We start from the raw sequence: 20,924 nt of genomic DNA, 5'->3' as shown, positions 1-20,924 counted from the left end.
TGCCTCCCCTTCCCTGGAGAATTTCAATGACTAGATATTCCTTTTGTGGTTCAGCAACTTTGTTCAGCACCGGGAATAGTAAAGAGAGTGAGCAACCATTGTCCCGTGCTCCGATGGGATCATTCTGACCCCTGCACCACCTGATGCAGAGAACCTGCCAGGCTTCCTGTCCAGGACCCTCCCGGCTAACTCTCCTATTCCACCCCCTGGTCATGAACAGAGTGTCCATCTGACCCTTGTCAGAGCAAAAGGAAGTAGCCCTGGACTTTGGAGGCCAGGGATGAGGCCGAAGGTCCCGGTTGCTGGTACGGGCTGGGGGAGGTGCCCCTTCAAGGAGGCACGTGGTGGCATCACCCCACAGTAGAGGGCTGCAAGGAGGTGTCCTGTGGCATCCAGGGCCATGGGCTAGGAAGGGGTGGGGCAGCAGGAGAACCTGAGTGCAGAACCAGCAAGAGAGCAGGGCTGGGTGGACAGAGGCTGGTGGAGGAGTGCAGAGGGCCTGGGGCTGGTCGGGGCCCCGGGTCAGGAGGACCGACCCCATGCAGTCTCCAAGAGGGGCAGGGTTGAAGAAGCCCTGCTACTATAGGGTGGCCGAGGAGACATGCAGGGGACTGCATGGGGCTTTCCTGAAGCGGAGGTGCCACCGGCTGGACCCTGCTCGATGTCTTAAACGCCCTCCCACCGACCAAGTCTTGTGCCCTTCTGGTTCCTCCCAGTCCCTCCTGGATAACTGCCACTGGTGGCCTCGAGGAGCCTGGAGGCCCTCTATGTGAGGAAGGACTCACAGGGGACTGGTGACATGGCCAGGATGGGCTCTTCTTAGATCTCATCTGAGGTGAAGCATTGGGTCCCTGAGACCCTCATGCTGGACTAGGCCTGTAAGGTTTCCTTGCTCAGCACAGGATGGGCTCTGGCTGGGCCCTGCGCTGAAGAATGTAGTGTGAGGAAGCTTCCAGGGAATAGCAGGGAGGCATGCGCTCCTTCCCCGACAGGTGACAGGTGTGAGCTCCTTCCCTCTGGGCCTTTGGAGATGAGCCCTTTCTCCTAACTCAGCCGCCATGGGAGCCTCAGGCCCTTGGCAGGGGCTGGGGTATCAGGGACCCCACAGTGTGAGGCTGCAGGGGCACTGGGTCATGCTCGCCCTGCTGGGTCCTGGCCACAGAGCAGGTGTTATGCCCCCTCCTCGTCCCCTCTGTGTTCCCTCCCCTTGTCTCTCTTCCATTCTGTCCATGTCCTCTCAAAGGAAGACGCACACTCCATGTGACATTGTGAACTTTATCCAGGGAGTGGGGAAGAAGGGAGGCATGTGAGGGACAGATGGGTGGACCCATAGCACGTGGGAGACATTGGAGACCCAGAGGGATGGGTTCACACAGGATGTAGTCGGCTGAGTGATGGCTGCCCAGGGGGTCCACGCTTTCATCCCTGGAACCCGAGAAGCAGCCGGTTTTATCTGAGTGAACCCATGCCATCACAAAGGTCCTTGTGAAGGAGAAGGTGATGTGAAGACAGAAGCAGAGAGGCATTTGAAGATGCTGCTGGATGTGAGTGTGGAGGAGGCCCAGGAGGCACGGAAGGCAGGGACTGCAGCTCTAGTTGAGGGAAAAGGTGAAGAGACGGATCCTCTCCTAGAGCCCTGGAGGCAGGAGGCCCTGCTGACACCTTGGATGTGGTCCAGAAAAACCCCCTTCAGACTTGCGACCCCAGAACCCTTAGGGAGTAACTTCGTGTTGTTCTAAGTCACTAAGGCTGTGGTCGATCATCACAGCAGCAGCAGGAGCCGAATACAGGCACAGACAGACAGGCAGAAAGGAAGGAAGACAGGGAGAGTCCAGACAGACGAGAGGACGGGCAGGCGGTCAGGATTTAGGTGCACAGAGACAGGTGGACAGATGAACAGATGGCGAGCCTGGAGAAGGTGAGAGGGAGAGGAGGACAGACAGCGTGACGGGTGGGAGCAGGAGACGAGGGAGGCTGGCAGGTGGGCAAATAGAACAGGGCGTGGGCGGTGAAGCAAAGGACAGCAGACTGTGACAGGAAGACAGGATGGGAGGCGGGAGGCCCTCGGAGCTGGATCTCATCCCCACGAGGATTAGGGGAGCTTCCGAAGATGCAGGTGGATCCCGTTCTTGGACTTCAACACAATTCTGGGAGTGGGAATGGGGACCCTGGAGGGATCCGGCAGCAGCTCTAAGTGGAACAGGGTCAGAGCCACGGCCACCTTCATCTCATTCATGGCAAATTGCTTCCAGATGCAGTTCCTGGTTGGGGAGAGAAAAGGAAGGGAGAAGGGGTCTGAAACCCTGTTCTGAGCAGAGAAGGCTTTGGCCCCTGAGCCCTGGCCAAACACCAGAGCATGTAGCCCTTACATCCATTCCTTTCCACTTTCCCCCAGTTCTGTGTTTGCCGTTCACTCCCTTGGCGCCCCCACCACAGGGACCTTTGGACCCTCACCGTTTCCCTCACTTGGCTCAGCACTAGATTTTTATCCACAGCATTAGGGGTAGTCATGAAAAGAATTTTGACCGGGGAGAGCCTCGGTTTGAAAATTCTGGTCGTAACTATCTTTCTCCTTCTGAGTCCTCTGCTGCTTCTGCTTAGTTGGGCTCATAATGCTTGGTAATAGCTAATATTTACTCAACACCTGGTATGCTTTAGGGTCTGAGCAAAGAACTTTATAAGTTTTCTCCTCCAACAACCCTACAAAGATTTTTTAAAAATCTCCATAATCTAGTGAACCAAGTAAGGCACAAAGAGGTTAGCCGCTTGCCCAGGGTCATTCTGCTAATAAGATGTAGTCTGAATTCAAACCCAGTCTGGTCCAGAGACTGTGTGTTAACCGCGAATGTAAAGAGATGATTCTTGGGTTGAGCAACCAGTCCATACATGGTAGCCCCTAATATTTCCAAGAGCCTTTCATGTTTGATCTGTTTTATCCGGTGTTTCTGAGTAGCAGAAGAGTGTTTTAGGTAATCAACTTTAGGTACTGGGGTAAATGCAAGAAAACCTCAGTATCCAGGGCAGCTGTTGTGAAAAAGTGGTGGGCAAACCATGTGGCTGAATGTAGTAGTCATTGGAAAGCATGTTTATGAGAATTTTCAGTGATCTGAGAAAAGCTTATAACAAAGTGATCAAACTGATGGTCTGCAGACTACGAGTTTAACTCTTGGAAAACTATGTTTGACGTGGTCAATGTTAATTAACCAGTAAATATTTTTTCTACTAATTTGTTCTCCAGACACTCCAACCAGGGACTCCTTGAGGGCTGTCAGTAGGCATTTTATGTCCTTATACTTTCCACAGGACCAAAAGTCTGTGCCTACTGATGATGCCCAGTAAATACTTACCGATTTTAACGAATGAATGAATGAATGAGGGATCGAGGAAAACATAGAATTGGTTAGATCCTCATCTTGAACAGACAAGGTTCAGTTTAGGGTGCCATTTTTTTAGGAAGGAAATTAATATTTTTTATTCCTGGATGCTTCTTGGTTCAGATTATAGGCAACAGAAAGGCAGAGGCGGGGAGGTGGTTAATCCCCAAGGCAGTGGCTTGAAGCCGTGACTGCTGCGGGTAGATCACCCCAGGCACTTCTTGCTCTCTGCCTTTGATGAAGTTGGGTCTGATGCTAGTGAAATTTATTATATCTTATTTACTTTTGCTCTCTTATAGAGACTGTAACTCTCAGGCAAACCTAAATTTTAAATCTAAATATTTGCTTGCTTTCTCCATGCAAGGGAAAGCATAGAAGCTGCAGCCTTTGAGGGTTGGTGGCAGGTACCAGATGGAAGTCGGCTGGCCAGTGTGGGGCTGCTGAGCTGAGTCAGGCGCAATAAGAGGACGGCTTGGACTTAGAGCAGTGGCTATGGGGCTGGCGAGGGGACTGAGCCCAGAGATGTGTAGGGCGGGGTGTCTGGCTGGGAGGGGGGTGCAGGAGGAGGCAGGGACACTCCTTCCTGGGCAGCCCTCTGTCTTCCCTGCCCAGGGACATAGGGCCTGGCTGGTGACACTGTTTTCTTGAGTGGCCTGGCCTTCTGTTGTCATTTCAGATCCAGCAGACGGGGAGCCTGGACAAGGTGGTATCCTGGACCCATCAGTTCCCCTACGCCCACCAACTCTGGGTGGGACCGTTCCTTGGCTTCCTGAACATCTACGAGCCTGACTATGCCAAAGCAGTGTACGGCCATGGAGGTGAAGGCTCCCGGGAGAGGGTGGGGCTTCCTGAGAGCAAAGGATTCAGGGCATCGTGTGGGGAGGTTAAGTCTGGGCAGTTTAGGTCTCCAAGACTCCTCTGGGAATCCTTAAGTCTCTTTCTTGACCTAATCTCTTTCTCCTGCAGACCTAAGGCCCCAGATGTGTACGACTTCTTCCTCCAGTGGATTGGTGAGTGGGCACCTGCCTCCCTGTCCTTGGTGCTGGGTGAGCAGGATCCTTCTCTGGCCTATCTCTCTCTGCCCTGATCCCAGTCAGTCAGTTATCCCATCCACCAGACTGCCTGGTCCCCATGTTCCCCTCCTAAGCTCAGCTGTTCAGTGAGATGACAGGGAAGGTCGCAGGAGAGCTCCTGCCTGGCCAGGGAAGTTGGGATCAGGCTTCTTCCCCTGCTGGGTCTGTCCTTGTTCCTGGATAGACACCTAATCTACTGGTCTGTTTCTCTGTTAGATCTCTGACTAAGACAGATTTTGGTGCCCAGAATGGTTCTAGAAGAACAAAATATTAGGGAAGAGTTTTCTGAATTGGTTCTGGGTTTTCTGGAATTTGGTCTCTCATACACTGAGTTGGAAAGGCACCAATACCTGAAGGGCCAGTAGTAAAGAGGACACAGGTAGTCTGGGCCATGAAGTACCAACAGAAATACACAAAACATCATCACTGGATACTGCTAACTCAGTTCTGATGACCACAATTTAGAACATACCTTAGAACATTTTCATCAAACTAAAGTACATAATAAGCTTGGCTGGTTGCTCTTAACTGAACTGGAGAAAGAGGGGGAAAGAAACAGATGAAGCTGGGAATCAAAGTCCCGGCCCAAACTCTATGTAAATGACCAGAATGCTTCTCTGTCTGACCTGAAAGAAATTCTTGCATCCTGTAGCCACAGGCCTCAACCAGGGCTAAAATTTCTGAAAACAAAACCCAGAGTCTCAACCTGTCAATGTCTGAATTATGAATTAAGTTGAATTCTCAATCTTCTGTCAAAATAAGAGCCGTGATAGAGAAGTAAGTGGCGCCTGAGGATTGGAATCTGGCCATATGGGAAGATCATAGTGAAGCTGGAGACATCACACCCCTTAATTCAGCTGAGTCTTCTTTAATAATTTCTGAATATATCTAACCCAATTATGCGTTCCAGAAATGGAAAAATCACCTTAGGAGAGGTTTGAGTACGTAGAACCAGCTCGGTGGCAATATGGTTTGCGGAAAGGTTCTTCAGGAGGCTGTATTTGCTATAAATCAATGCCCAATATATGCAGCTGTTTCTTTTTTAAATTAAAGTATAGTTGATTTACAATATTGTGTTCATTTCAGGTGTACAGTAAATGAATTTATATATATATTCTTTTTCAGATTCTTTTTTATTCCAAGATATTGATTATAGTTCTAGGTGCTATACAGTAAACCCTTGTTGTTTTATATATAGTAGTGTGCATCTATAAATCCCATACTCCTAATTTATCCCTCCCCCCATCTTTCTCGTTGGTCACCATACATTTGTTTTATATATAGTAGTGTGCATCTATAAATCCCATACTCCTAATTTATCCCTCCCCCCATCTTTCTCATTGGTCACCATACATTTGTTTTCTATGTCTGTGAGTCTGTTTCTGTTTTGTAAACAAGTTCATTTGTATTTTTTTTTGGTTCCACATAAAAGTGGTAACATATAATGTTTGTCTTTCTCTGGCTTACTCCACTTAGTATGATAATCTCTAGGTCCATCCATGTTGCTGCAAATGGCCATTCTTTTTTATTGCTGAGTGCTATTCCATTATATATTTATATATACACACATATGTTTTTACCCATCCCTCTGTTGTTGAACACTTAGGTTGCTTCCATGTCTTGGCTATTGAAGATAGCGCTGCTATAAACAAGGTATTGTTTCTTTCGTTGCCAAGATTTTCATGTCCAGGAATCAAGGCATGGAAACAGGAGGGGCACTGCTCATTATTTATTACAATTAGCAATCCTATCAGCAAAATGCTTTTGCTTCTTGTCCAGGCAAACTTATGCTCTGTTAGCCTAGAAGTCTTAGTCCCAAAGGGAGGAATGCTTCCACTTGGAGACACAGCAATGAGTACACTGACTGGAAGTTAAGATTGCTACCTGGCCACTTTAGGTTCTTCACCTTTCTGCATCAAAAGCAGTTGCTGGGTTGGATTGATCCTGGATACCAAAGTCAAATTGGTAGATGCCTTACCAATGATGGTAAAGGTCTGGAATACAGGAGATACCTTGGGCATCTCTTAGAACCACCATGCCCGGTCATTAAAGTAGGTGGAAAAATGCCACAACCCAATTCAGGCAGCCTAGTAATGGCCCAGATCCTTCAGGAATGAAGGTTTGCATCATCCCACCAGGCTAAGACCCAGGACTAGCTGAGGTGCTTTCTGTGGGCAAAGAGAATACGGAATAGGTGGTGGAAGAAGGTAGTCATAATAGCCTGTTATGACCACATGACCAGGTGCGGAGATAAGAACTGTAACTACTTTTTGTATTTCTTCCTTATTTTGTTATGAATATGATTGTGTGTGCACGTTTGTGTGTATCAGATTTTTCTTCCTTCTCTAATTCCCTTCACATATACCATAAGATTATTAATAATGTATTACATCACAGCATTAAAGTTTCAGGCTATCAGGGAGAAGAGTGAGCACCATCCAATGACGTTGCATTATCTTCAGGGAAAAGGATTAGCATCTTTGAATTATATGCCAGAGAGTTGGCAGAAGTATGACTTTATTATAGGATTTGTTTGCCGATTCAGTATGGTTTCATGGGATGTGTATGGATGCCAAGTTGAAAGGGTGGACTGTGAAGCTGAGTTTTACATGTTACCTTGGAGAGGCTATAGTACCCAGTTAACCAATTAACCAGAAGTCTAGTGCTGCTGTGAAGATTTTGTAGATATGGTTAACATCTACAATCAGTTGATATAAGAGAAGGATATTTCCTTGATAATTAGGGAGGGCCTAATCCACTCACTGAAAGGCCTTAAGAGCAAAGTTCTAGAAGCCGGGAAAAGCAAGAAAGCAGATTCTCCCTTAGAGCTTCTGAAACACCTTGGTTGCAGCCCAGTTAAATCCATTTCAGATTTCTCCTAAAGTGTTACTGTCATACATTTGTGTTGTTGTATGCCACTAAGGTGCAGGCAACTTGTAGCAGGAAGAGGAAACTAACACAGGAGAGACAAGCAGGCAGAAAGGGAAAAGGCAGGGAGAGAGTAGACAGGCTGGAGGACAGGTGGGTGGTGAGAAGTTAGGTGGACAGTCAGACACAGCCGAGTAGGAGAAAGGGAACCGAAAGACAAGTAGGAAGCCTGGAAGAGGGTGACCTCGTGGCAATGAGAACAATGACAGCGGCCAGGTGAGTAGACTCCGACTCGCGTATGGATTTGACTACTGCCTTTGGGACTGGAAGTAAGCCCGCAGGGGTGGGGCTGTGTGGGAAGCAAGGCGTCCAGAGGGACCTGGCTGAAACTCCATGCCTGCTGACATTCCTGGTATAAAGTGAATCCCTTGCCTCATCTTCCATAATCTTCTTCTGGCTGTGAATTTTCTGCTGGGATCGTCAGAGTCCATCTAATTGGGGAGGAGATGAATTAAGAAGGAATCCAAAGGAAGTAACAGCAAAAGCAAAGGCCTGGAGGCATGGTGCTTTTAGAGAACGATGAAGTCAGTGTGGCTGAGGGGTAAAAATGGCAGTGGAAGATGAAGATGGAAGGGTGGGGGTGTAAATTGTGGTGGGCATTGCACACTGTAACCAGAAAGAGGACTTTTGTCAAAACCCATGATGATTTTGTAACAAGGCATTGGCTTATCCCACAGGCCACTGGGTGATAGATTACCTGGTGGCAGAGACCCTAGCTAGAAGACCTTACCTATACCCATGGCAGCAGTATGACTTAAGGAGACAGATCAGATTTGAAATATGTTGAAAAGGAAAAGTCAGCAGTTTGTGAGGCAAGACAGGAAAAGAAAGGATCTTTCAACACTTCAGAGAAGCCCCCATTCACCCCTCAGGGACCAGAGTGTTAGTTAACCCCACCGAGCCCCAGCTAGGCTCATTAAGTAGTCTGAGTTGGGCCCTGTGCAGAGCCTAAGGTTTTTAAAAAATGCCAAGCACATACAAGAAGCATCCATTCTGAGGTGGGGCAGAGGGAGGGCAAAGGCCTCCTGAGCTCCCAGAAAAAGGAGAACTGACTTAGGGACTTCCATCTTGACTCTCAAAATATGGGCTACAAGTACTATTTACAATTGCCAACTATGGAAGCAATCTAAGCTTCCATCGACAGATGAATGAATAAAGAAGATGTGATATACATATATACAATAGAATACTACTCAGCCATAAAAAAGAACAAAATTTTGCCATTTGCAGTAGCATGGGTGGAGTTGGAGGGCATTGTGCTAAGTGAAATAAGTCAGACAGAAAGACAAATACTGTATGGTATCACTTATATGTGGAATCTAAAAAATACAACTAGTGACTATAACAAAAAAGAAACAGACTCACAGATTTAGAGAACAAACTAGTGGTTACCAGTGGGGAAAAGGAAGGGGGGAGGGGCAAAATAGGGGTGGGGAGGTGGGAGGCACAAAAAATTGGGTATAAGATAGGCTCAAGGAGGTACTGCACAACATGGGGACTAGAGCCAATATTTTGTAACAGCTATAAATGGAAAGCAAGTTTTAAAAATTGTATAAAAAAAATCTTAATAAATAAAATAACCAATCAAATGAAAAAATAATAAAGCTGATGTAGATTTATAAAAATATGTATGTGGGCTAAAGAAGGGCCTTTGGAACATGGGGTAGGGTATGTATTCTACCCTAGGATCTGGGGGATTTGGATCTATCCTCATGACTACACCCCAACTTTCTGCACTGGGTCTTTTTTTTTTTTTAATTGAAGTATAGTCAATTACAAGGTGGCAATTTGTGGTGTACAGCACAATGTCCCAGTCATGCATATACATACATATATTGATTTTCATATTTTTTCTTCCTTAAAGGTTATCATAAGATATTGACATAGTTCCCTGTGCTATACAGAAGAAAATTTTAAAAAGTCTATTTTTATATATAGTGGCTAACATTTGTAAATTTCAAACTCCCAAATTTATCCCTTCCCACCCTCTTTCCCTGGTAACCATAAGATTGTTTACTAAGTCTCTGCATTGGGTCTTGATTAACACCCTGCCTATGACTTATGTCCTCTGGGCCCAGATATTAATATCCCTTGAGGATTCTTACGTAACTTAGCCTCTCCCCAGACATTGCTTTTTTTCTGATTCCTCAGCTCAGCCCATTCAAGACTGGATGGTTGACCACCAGTCTCCCCTTTCCTACATCCTCCTTCCTTGGCAGTTCATGCATGCCCTCCAACCAGTTCTGGAAAACCCTGGCCAGAATGAGCTGGCACGAATGTGAAACAATATACATGCCAATCCCTTTGCAACAGCAGCTGAGCGCCCAAGCTGGGACCAGAGACCTAGGTTTAGTCCCACTGTTACATCTGTCTCACCCTAGGAGTGCTCTGTGTTTCTGGGTCCTTATCTGTGAAACCAAATTATATTACCCTACCTTTCACAGGAGGATCAAGCAAGGGAATGTTTCTGAAAGTGACGTATTTCTGTAAGCTCTTATTATTTCCACTTCCTTGTAGGTATGGATTTTTTTTTAATTACAAGAGTCTAAAAGTCCATTTGTCTCCAATGTAAATCCCTTCATCTGTAACAACAACAAAAAAATTAAAGTCCTTTACTTAATCTTGTTACTTAACTCACTCCTGTATATTTCAATATTTTTCTGTTAAAAAGGTTTGGGCTGTTTTTCAGTTCTTTAGTGGCACCTAAAGTAATTTCCAGTTTTCAGCTTCATTCTAGGGCAAGGCCACCCCAACACTTCCTCAGTAGTGGACTGTTGTAGCTGGTTCATTCAGAATTTTTGAAAATGAAGGGATGAAAGCATTGAAGAAGTTTGAACCATGATTAATTCACTTAATAATCATTGGCTTAGTGGGAAATATGGGGTAGATGGTAAATGGTATGACAGTGTCTTTAAGTCTTCACATATTTGTTTATTGATGGGATATATTTGTTTGGTATACATATTATTTGTTGAATTTATATTTGTTCAATGGGTAAATAGAAGAATGGCATACCCCTTATTTCACTTCCTTAGGTATCCCTGGCTGGAGCCCTGGTTTCTCTGATAATTATATTAAAATACACATGTGCACTCACTGCCCCAGCACGGGCTCAGTGCTACGTGTTTAATTCTGACAGTAACTGAGGGTGGTAGGTGCAATTGTCATTCCCATTTTTTTAGAGTTGGGAAAACTGGGGCTTAGAGAGGTTGCCCTTACTTAAGTACAACATGAGTCCAGAATTTAGGTTCTGTCCACAGAATAGCACATTGCAGGAAGCTGGTTAGCGATTTGATCTGTAAGCAGATTCGACACAAAGCAGGAGAATTTTTGGAGACAGTACTCCGCATTTCCTTCTTTCCTGCTCCCATTTACTGGCTCGGTGATTTCTAGTCACAGGGGAGGTTTAATGCAGGGCAGGCAGGACAGAAAGGCAGGTTTCTTCTTTTGCTTTGTTTCCCATTGGCTTAGATCCAGATGATACGTTCCCAATTTTGAGTGGCATTTTAGGCAAAAGGGTTATAAAATATCATTTTTGTTATGCAATCGATAGGGTAGGTACTTAGCAATTTTAACATTTTAAGAACTAACTTACAGATGCTGACATGCTTGTGTTTCTTCCTCCAACCCAATTATTTCAAGTGGAGGAAAGTCTATTGTAAAAAATAGAAAGATTGCAAAAAAAAAAAAACCCCAAAACCCCAAAACTAGTGACCCATCAGTGCTATTACCAATACAATGAAGGCTTTGAATAAAATCATTAAAAATGGAATTTAAAAAATTAATACTTCTGCAAATCTGCTGAGATCATTATCATAAATACAATATACATGAAAGTTTTGAAGAATAGGTTCTTCATTAATTTTATTTTGACAATTCCCATCTTTGTCTCTATACTAGAATGTCTTTCTCCATATTAAAAATTAAAAGCCATTTAGATAACACAATGGGATAACCATTATTAATAGAGCTAGGGTTATTAACCATGGAAGCTTAAGCAATTGAAAGAAATGGAAGTAGTAACACTTATTTATAATTTTGCTGTCAGATTACAAAGAACAATATTTTAGCTTCATTAAAATTTTAAAATGTGCTTATAAAAACAAAGCATTACCTTTACTTTAGGCTTTGTTAAATTTTCTTTAAATTTTGAAGATTCCACATTTGTTTATACAGTGTTTTGGTTCATCAAAATGGGTACCATTTTATGAGTAAAGTTATGTGATACTTACATTAGAAAAATGAGCTCTTTTTGTTGTCTTTAGAAAGTTTGGGTCCTGTTTTAAGAATGTAGGAAAATATATACATTTTGGGGAGATGTATTTTTCTAATTTTAAGTTAAGGTCCAGAGTTCATTTTAGTTGGAGTAGGTAACTGCTCCAAACTTCAGGAATTTGAGTAATTTAAGGAAATATGAATAGTGGTCATGTGGGAAAATCCTTAGAAATAGATCATCTGAATTTGGTAATACTAAATACTTCAAAATGTGTAATTCATGCTCATTTTCCTTTTTTGTTTCTTATAAGAGTGAAATGTCAATATTTAGTCAATAATGAGTACAGGTTGATATTAGAACATTTGGGTCAATTTATAGCTCACTATATGTGCAGGGGAGGGGGTCTTAGGGTACCTTGGAGGTACCATGTGATACAAAAGACAGAGCTCAGTTGGGCCTCTCTCTCTCCCTCTTTGGAGATGGCCCACATTCTGTCTATGGAGTGTGTACCTACTTTTAATCTGAGCACCCAACCCCTATACCTCATGGCCTTTCTCTTGCCTTTCAATGTATCTCTCTGAATAAATCTATCTTCACTCAAAAAAAAAAAAAAAAAAAAAAGACAGAGCTCAGTCAAGTTACTTAGCTTTCTCTAGCCTTCAATTTGTGGGCATGGTAAGGCGTACCTAAGAGAACGGAGATGGTGCATGTAAAGCACCAGGCTAGTAAGAGGTCAATATTATTGAACGGAGATGGTTCATGTAAAGCACCAGGCTAGTAAGAGGTCAATATTATTTTTATCTAATTATTCCAGACTTCCAGATGAAAGGCTAGCTTGGCCAAGGCTGTTATGCCATGTTGTTATATTATTTATGTGATTGCTCAAGTGAAATGATTATTTTTGGAATTCCATCCAATTCAAACACATGTGAGGGTTTTCTGAAGGCATTTGTTTAAATTATTGTTGAGAATAGCCATCTATTTAACTCAGTGCCATGCAAGTGTACTCTTGATCAGATGACTTCAATGTGTTCTTAAACGTAACTATTTTGAATTTAAAATAGTTTTGAAACTATTTTAACATTTATATTTAAAAAAAGGAAGATAAGAGACTAGTGGGTTTTGAAGTTGTAAAATTGAGTGATATTAATATAATTCAAAAACTAGACATGATCTAGAGATTTTTTTATGGGATTTTTATGGGATTAAAATTTTGTGCTATTCTCTGTTGTGGTTTGAAACACCACAAAATGTGAAACTTTGAATCTGCCCCAACTTTTCCTTCTTCCTTCTAGTTTAAGGCTAGTGACTGTGCTAAGGATTCCAACCTCTCTCTCTTCTAGGAATCAGGGTTGGGAGGGAGACCTTAACTTCCACTCTCAAATCCCCATCTGGCTAACATCTTAATTCTCTCTCAGAGCCAAACTTTTTCAGAGTGGTTAATACTTTCTCCAGTCTCCATTAATTGCCATCATATTCAATTCTCAACCCACTGTCTTTGGGTTTCTACATCTATCATTTCAACAACTCTTCCTACGGTTACAACTGACTTCCATGACACTAATTCCAATAAACACATTTTACACTTGGTCCTTGTTGTCTCAGGAGTACTGGGCATCCATCTTGCATTTCAAGTGTTTCAAGAATCTCTCCTTGACTAAAAATTGCCATATGATCCAGCAATTCCACTCCTGGGTATATATCCAGAGAGAATTTTAATTCAAAAAGATACATGCACCCCAATGTTCATAGCAGCACTATTTACAATAACCAAGACATGGAAGCAACCCTAATGTCCATCGAGAGATGACTGGATAAAGAAGTTGTGGTATATTTATACAATGCAATACTACTCAGCCATAAAAAAGAAAAATGCCATTTGCAGCAACATGGATGGACCTGGAGATTGTCATTCTAAGTAAGCCAGAAAGAGAAAGAAAAATACCATATGATATCACTTACATGTGGAATCTGAAAAAACAAAACAAAACAAAACAAAACAGAAATGAACTCACAGACATAGAAAACAAACTCATGGTTACCTGGAGGAAGGAGTGGGAAGGGATAAATTGGAAGTTTGAGATTTGCAGATACTAACCATGGTATATAAAATAGATAAATAACAAGTTCATACTGTATAGCACAGGGAACTATATTCAATATCTTGTAGTAATCTATAATGAAAAAGATGATGAAAATGAATATATGTATGTACATGTATGACTAAAGCATTATGCTATACACCAGAAATTTACACAACATTGTAAACTGACTATATTTCAATCAAAAAATTTAAAAAAAAAAGAATCTCTCCTTGTATTCCACAACACTTGGTGCTCCTGGTTTCCCTCATACATCTCTGCTAGATCCTTTTCCTCCTCTGGAGACTCACACTTCTCTACCCAGTTTTTAAAATATTGGAATGATTTTCAAAGTAACAGAGCCACGCGATTCAACACATTCAAAGTTTTCCCTGATTCACTTGTTGTGTCATCCAGAGGAACTGGGGAGACCAGTGCAACTGCTGTGTCACACAGGTGACAAGGAAGAAAGGAGAAAGGACTTGGAATTCTCAATCTGGAAAGAAGGGTCTTAGGGCAAGCCCCTTTCCTTTTTTTGGATTTAATTTCTTTATTTGTAAAACAGGACGAGGTCTAGATAATCCATATGGGCCCTTCTAGTTGTAACACTTATCCATTGTACTACAGCTCTTTGCTTATCAACCTGTCCCCTCCACCAAATGCGGAGATGCCCCGGGGAAATCTTTGTATCCTGACATTGCCTGGCACTGGCTGCTATACAGGAGGCTGCAGCAAGTGTGGGGTCTGGCTCTATGCCTCCTTCCTGAACATTTCCATGCTCTTAACCTCCAGGCTGTTGCAGGAGGAAATAAAGCAACTATGTGTCCTTGGCCCTCAGCATGGAACTGCTATGTAAATCCCACTGTCTTTGAACAACTTGCTTGCCAATGTCCCCAGGTATTAACCACAGCAGCTTGTCCAAGTCCCCACTCTGCTCAGGCACTCAGTCGTCCTTGTCCCTGCCAGGGCAGAAGATGCCTCAGACTCCTCTAAGAAAATTGAGGTTATTTGGCATCAGAGATCTAATCTGCCCACTCCCTCCCCCTATCCTGCCTCTTATACTTCAAACATGTTGGTCTTCCCAGTCGAACCCCTTCAAAAACTTTAACTACTGTGTTAAATTAAGAGTAGAACAAAGTGATTTATACCCAGTCTCAATACTTTCATAAAAATGTCGTGGAAGTTTGTTGAGATACATGTACCCCAATGTTTACAGCAGCACTATTTACAATAGTCAAGATGTCGAAACAACATAAATGTCCACTGACAGATGACTGGATAAAGAAGATGTGTTGTGGGACACATTGGGGCGGCTAGTCAGTGAGCCAGTGACACGCAGGTTGGTAAAAGAATTTACCAGAGATAAAGTATAGAATAGAAAAGGAGTTTAGTATCTGCAAATCTTAAATTCCCAATTTACCCCTTCCTACCTCCTTCCCCACCCCCACCCCTGGTATCACAAGTTAGTTTTCTATGTCTTTGAGTCTGTTTCTGTTTTGTAAATAACTTCATTTGTGCCCTTTCTTAAGATTGCACATGTAAGTGATATCATATGGTATTTTTCTTTCTCTTTCTGGCTTACTTCACTTAGTATGATGCTCTCCAGATCTATCCACGTTGCTGCAAATGGCATTATCTTATTGTTTTTTGTGGCTGAGGGACCACATCTTGTTGGGCCAACTGACGTCAAAGTCCAATGACCCTCATTCCTGGGTTAAAGTAGATTCTTTACTGGGCATATTTCCCCTAACAAATAGCCCTAGGTAATGCTCAGGCTGGCCTGTTTCAGCCCGCCTTATCAGAGTTATAAACCCCATCACCCCTTCACAGACCCTTAACCTCTGACCTCACCTACAACCAGAGAATTGTGCACAAGCTGATCAGGTACTTTGTGACCCTACTGTATAAAAGACCCTCAACAACCGGCCCTCAGTGCTCACACAGGCACCTCTCGTCTGCGGCCCTCTGTTGTCTATGGTATTGTACCTCTAATAAATTCCTTTTCTATTCCTATACTTTATCTGTCTTAAATTGTTTTACCAACCCATGTGTCACCATGTCACCGACCAGCCACCATTGTGTACCACAACAATAACTATTTATAAAACATCTACTGTGTGTCTAGCCTAAAGCTGGGCTCCAAGGCAGTCCAAAAGATGAAAAAAAATGTTTAAACCATCATAGAGTTTTAAGACCTAATTAGGAAGACAAGCTCTATGTACAAAGAGGTACATAATGAGGCTGCATAGGATTGCTGATTGTGGCGTGAAAAATAAGTGAAAACATGAACAAAGTATCAAATGAGAGCCATAAAAATGAGTATTTTTAGTTGTTCACAGGACAGATTCCCATGGGCTGAGGGTGGTTAGAGAAACATTCATAGAGGAGGTAAGTCTTCAAAATGGGTTTGAGAGGAGCACAAGATACACAGGCCAAGAACTGCAGGTGCCAAGGAACGGATTAGAGAATATTGATTCTTCTCACGTTTTCTACCTCAATGAATAAAAACACAGGGCTCATCCTAGATTTCTTCCCTACTGTGCCCAAATCTAGTCAGTTACCGATTTCCATCAAAAATACACTCCAGTATTTCTCCCACTCATCCTGCCTCTCTGTCCCATGGTGCTCCCCGAGTCCAGGCCATCACCAAGTCTTATCTGAATATGACAGCAGTATTAGAACTAGTCTCCTTGGTCCAGTCTTGCACTCTCTATACACACAAAATTTGCTCCAATAAATGTTAAGATCCTGGGTCCTGGACTCCTGAAACTGTCTGGATTCAAGTCCTGAACTCACTTCTTACCCTCTGATGTCCATGGGCAAATTGCACAATCTCTCTGTGTCTCAGCTTCCCTGTATGTAAAATAGGGATAATGGTAATACCAACCTCAGATTTGTACTATGAGAATTAAATAAGTCACTACATGTAAATCACTTTAGGATAGTACTTGGCACTGTAAGCATGCAATAGATGTTTACAAGGTATGATTATCCAAATAAGCATCAGAATGCTCTACTAACTAACCATGGAACTTTCCATCTTAAATCCCTTCAGTGGATCCTCATAGCCTAAGTAAAGTCTGAAATCCTTACCTGGGCCTGCCAAGCATCATTATCTGTGTTGCTGGAGGGTGTCCTCTATCTCCTGTACTGCAGCCAAGGAACTTCAATTCAATGGCCATTGCACAGGAATGCTGAGAGAAGGAAGGGATTGCTGCTCTGCTTTTGGTCTCCAAAATGGGACTTTTGAGTCTCAATAAACATTGAAAGCCAGTCTCTGGCCAGAATAAATAATTTTCAAAGTTCCTGTATCTCCCCTTCGCATGTCTTGTTGGGTTATAGATCTTCACTCTCAATCAGGGCTGGAGGGAACACAGGCAATATCACAAGGAAAGTTTCTATTACATGAAAGAGACGTTGGGGAAAAACCCCACCTTTTCCAGCCTGGTAGGCTGGGGCAAGTACTGGCAGAGGTTGGGAAGCCAGCAGTCAGGACAGTAACTGATTTCCTCCAGTCTAGGCTACAATCCTGGAAGGGGGGTTTGCACAGATTGAGGTAAATTTGAGAGTCGTCTTTTGGGGAAGAACCAGAGTGAAAATGGCAGTGAAGCAGAGAAGGAGCCTGAGCAAGCAGCCTTGAGCCTCTCTTAGGCTCCTGGGTCTATTGCAAAAAGCCTCAAATTTCCTTTGTTTTCCAAGGAAGGACATGGGATGCAGCTGATGGCCTGGCCAGGTCTTGGAGGGATTAACTCCTCCAGCAAGAGCCTGGGTTGGAGTGTGTCAGCTGAGGTGTGCCCAGGCCCTGACCCTGTGGGGAGAACTAACTAGAAGTTCACCAACTACACCCTACTCCTTGTCAGCCAGCACAAAGGACCCAGGGACCAGACTGGCGGACTACCTCTCACGAAGCTGAGACTAGCCAGGACCCTAAGGCACGGACCTGATGTCTTCAGTCTGCTCACTATGATGCAGCCCTAAGAGGGCCACCATACACTCATCACAATTTGGGGAAGGAGCAGGGCACAGAAGAAGAATCTGAAAAATTAAAATGCCATGAGTTCTCCAGAAGAGACTGTATACATCAGAATATTCAAATAACAACTTCTAGTTGAGGGATGGAGGTAGGTGGGAGGTGGGAAGGTTTGGGGAAGAGGGAGCTGAAACACTTCATGTGTGGTGCATACTGGAACATTCGAGGGGCCAGTACTTGGTCCACATGAAGAAATCTTCACTGGAGTCTGTCTTAACCATTAACCTGCCAAGTAGAATTTGGTTCCAGAGACTGCGGAGGGGACCTGTGGAGTGGGAGGCATGATGGGAGGAGAATAGGGAGTTGCAGCAGAGATTGGGTTTATTGTTTAGGGCTGCAAATCCAACAACTAACATGTGCCTGTTTTAGCATAAATAAATGAACAAATTAAAGAATAGTGGGTAATGTGTAAAAAGAAGGCTGGGTGTGGGGGACAGCAGTTCACCGCCTGATAAGTAATAAATAATACAAACCATTACTTTCTAAATATTTTACTATTTTCTATGATCTTGAGATTAAGAGCATCTCTTGCATCCAGGGCTGGCTTCATGGGCACTTGGAAGGGTGCATGCCTAGTTTAATGCTCTTCGGCCATCATCTTGACATTGTTAATAAAATTTTAACAAGGAGTCCCACATTTTCATGTTTCCCTAGGATCCACAAATCATGCAGCAGGCCCTGTTTGTATCTGTGTGGTGGAAATACTATAAGATGGCATCTGCTCTGCATCTTTTCCCAATTCCATGTTCAGTCAGGGTCCTCTGCTGGCAGCTTGACATAGGACATGATGGCCGTTGGCAAGCACAAGAAATCAGAGTAAGGACCAGTTGTAAAATATTTACCAGCACACTACTGAGGCCACACCATATACCGTCTAATGATCATACACACCCACCATCAGCCCCCAGATCCTTGTGGGATTTGGTACAGTTTCAGAGTGGGAAAGAAAGGTCTTTTTGTATAGCAGTTTACTATTGATTTGTGGCAAAGAACAAAAACAATGACCTCAGCCTTGGCATAATTTCAAAACCTAAGTTCAGACCTTCTGTGACTGAAAACTGTCACACTTGAATTATGACGCTCCATGATAAGAAGTTGCCCTGAACGCAGGTTTGCATCAATTGCTAAAGGGCTGGAAATCCTCTGGCCACTCGAGCCTGCCTCCTCCCGCCAAGCCTCAGCTGCCCCTCCCACCGCTCCTTCTCTTTCCGGGGAAGCGATTATCTTGCCGAAGGGCACGGAGACGAGGTGGGCTGGCTCTCCCAAAGAGGGGGCGGGTGGATCCTCCCAAGAGCGGGGCTCTAGAAAGCGCACCCTCTCCGCGGCCCGGAGACTGCCAGCAATCCGCGCGGCGCAGAGCGATGGAGTCCTCCTGGCTCGAGAGGCACTGGGCAAGGCCCTTTTACCTGGCGTTGGCGTTCTGCTTGGCCTTGGGGCTGCTGCAGGTCATCAGGCTTTTGCTGCAGAGGCACCGGCTGCTTCGAGACCTGCGCCCCTTCCCCACGCCTCCCACCCACTGGCTCTACGGGCACCAGAAGGTAGAGAGACGGAAGGGAGGGGTGGCGGAGGATGCTGGAAACCTGGAAACCTGGAAACCCGGCGGGCGGAGAAGCAGCTGCTTCCTTTACTTCCTCCCATCCCTCCCATCCCTCGTCCTCCACAGAGCTCTCCTACCCAGCCTGTGGCTCTCGGTGCTTTCTTTATTCTAAACATGTTCCCTCACTGCCCTCCAGGGGAATGGAAACACCCTAGAGCCACTAGAAAGGAAGTTTGGGGGGCTGGGAGTGGTCTATTCAAAGAGACTGAATATAGCAAAAGAAAGCTGTGGTATAACTCAGGTCTGTCTCTAATTGCTTCACCAATCTCTTGCGTTTTTGTACTGTGTTTTAAAAAGCCTTCCACATACATTGCTAAAAAATAGACTGTTATCCTAAGTAACACTTATTAAGTGCAGAAGATAGGCAAAATTAGACACAGTAGTTGCCATCCTTAGCCTTTCCAACGGAGATTCTTGTGAAGTAGGAACAGCTCCAGCCAATCACATAGAAAATAATGACTAATTGGAATTTGTGAAATAGAGGGAGACCCGTTACCTTTTGGTCTCTCCTGTTCTTTAAATCCACTCCCCACACCATTCCTTGTTTTATTCCTGCAACCAACTTTGAGTGGCAGTTGTGTGATAGGTACTAGGATTACAAAGAGAAGACACGAGGCGGGGAGGGGCTGTCCTCAAGGGCCCCAAGTCAGATGCATACTTAGACGGCAGGTGGAAAATGAAAATACAGAGTAACGAGTGCTTGGACAGAGGCATAGGGACCAGGGAATCTTGGAGGGAAGTACCTATCTCTACCTACGGGAGGAAAGAGTCTGTGAAAGGCTAAGCAGAATCTTAAAAGATGAGTGGGTAGGGAGGGTGTTCCCAACAGAGCTACTGCGTGATCTCTTGGCTCCCCAGCTGCTAGTCCCTCTTCCTGAAAGCAGCCATTTTCAGTTATTTTATCTGTTCATTTAAATCCTTATTTGTGAAATAATATTACTATGTTGCATTTCTTAATTTAATAATTTTAAATATCCGTCTATTAACTACCTTAGCTCTTACACCTCACTTTGACTATCCCAGTTGAGTTATATTGTATTTTTAGATTAAATAGAAAAATTAGCATTTATATTATTTCGATTATATACATTTACCACTGACCTAATGGTTGATTTTGTTCCTTTTCTCATAGAGCTTTTTTTCCCTTAGGGTGTTAACTTCCTCCTTCTCTCATATGCTTAGTTTTTCAATACCGATTGCTACTTTTTTCTGCAAATGCTATTTATAGATGTCAAACACATCTCAATAATATTGCCAAATTTTGAAACATACCAAACAATCTATCAGTCCATATGCTTTTCTGGAGGCATTTCTCCCACAGACTTCTCCTGTTCCAACCTGGACTGATGGCTCTCTAGGCCTTGTACGTGGATATCGTGGTGTCCTGTGTCTTATCTCCTGTCTCCTGGACACTGTATCTTTTTGTTCCTGATTAATTTAATCATGTTTATGGGTTGCTTCTTGAGGGTGAGTGAAAGAATGTCAGGTGAATTTTGGGGGGCTCTTGAATCTCTGTGAATGTCTGTATTATAATTTTGAACTTGAGTGATAGTTTAGCTGGTTATAGAATGGTACTTTGGAAATAAATTCCTCTCAGAATTTTGAAGACATCACTCCATTGTCTT

At 43.8% G+C, this 20,924-nt stretch overlaps 1 protein-coding gene and 1 long non-coding RNA gene across 5 annotated transcripts in view; one reads left to right on the top strand and one right to left on the bottom strand.

Annotated features, from left to right (window-relative positions):
* Positions 1–1,261: 1,261 nt before the first annotated feature.
* On the bottom strand, positions 1,262–19,197 carry LOC116156862 (uncharacterized). The gene is made up of 2 exons (XR_004140755.2): positions 19,109–19,197; positions 1,262–2,261 (listed from the first exon to the last, which is right to left on the bottom strand). It is a non-coding gene; the product is annotated as an uncharacterized LOC116156862 (long non-coding RNA).
* LOC105092931 (cytochrome P450 4X1) overlaps positions 4,055–20,924 on the top strand; it is a 41,835-nt gene continuing 24,965 nt past the window's right edge. For 2 of the 4 annotated variants that reach the window (XM_010984710.3, XM_064493616.1), the window contains exon 1: positions 18,714–19,240. In XM_010984710.3, the coding sequence (XP_010983012.1) occupies positions 19,064–19,240 (177 nt within the window). In that variant the 5' untranslated portion in view covers positions 18,714–19,063. Of the gene's footprint in view, positions 4,193–4,340; positions 4,385–18,713; positions 19,241–20,924 lie in introns of those variants that run through there. The other 2 variants (XM_010984709.3, XM_031465069.2) reach the window with 2 other exon arrangements.

This window comes from Camelus dromedarius, chromosome 14 (genome assembly GCF_036321535.1).
Source record: "Camelus dromedarius isolate mCamDro1 chromosome 14, mCamDro1.pat, whole genome shotgun sequence".
Taxonomy (NCBI): domain Eukaryota; kingdom Metazoa; phylum Chordata; class Mammalia; order Artiodactyla; family Camelidae; genus Camelus; species Camelus dromedarius.
This window is presented reverse-complemented; position numbering and strand designations above follow the sequence as displayed.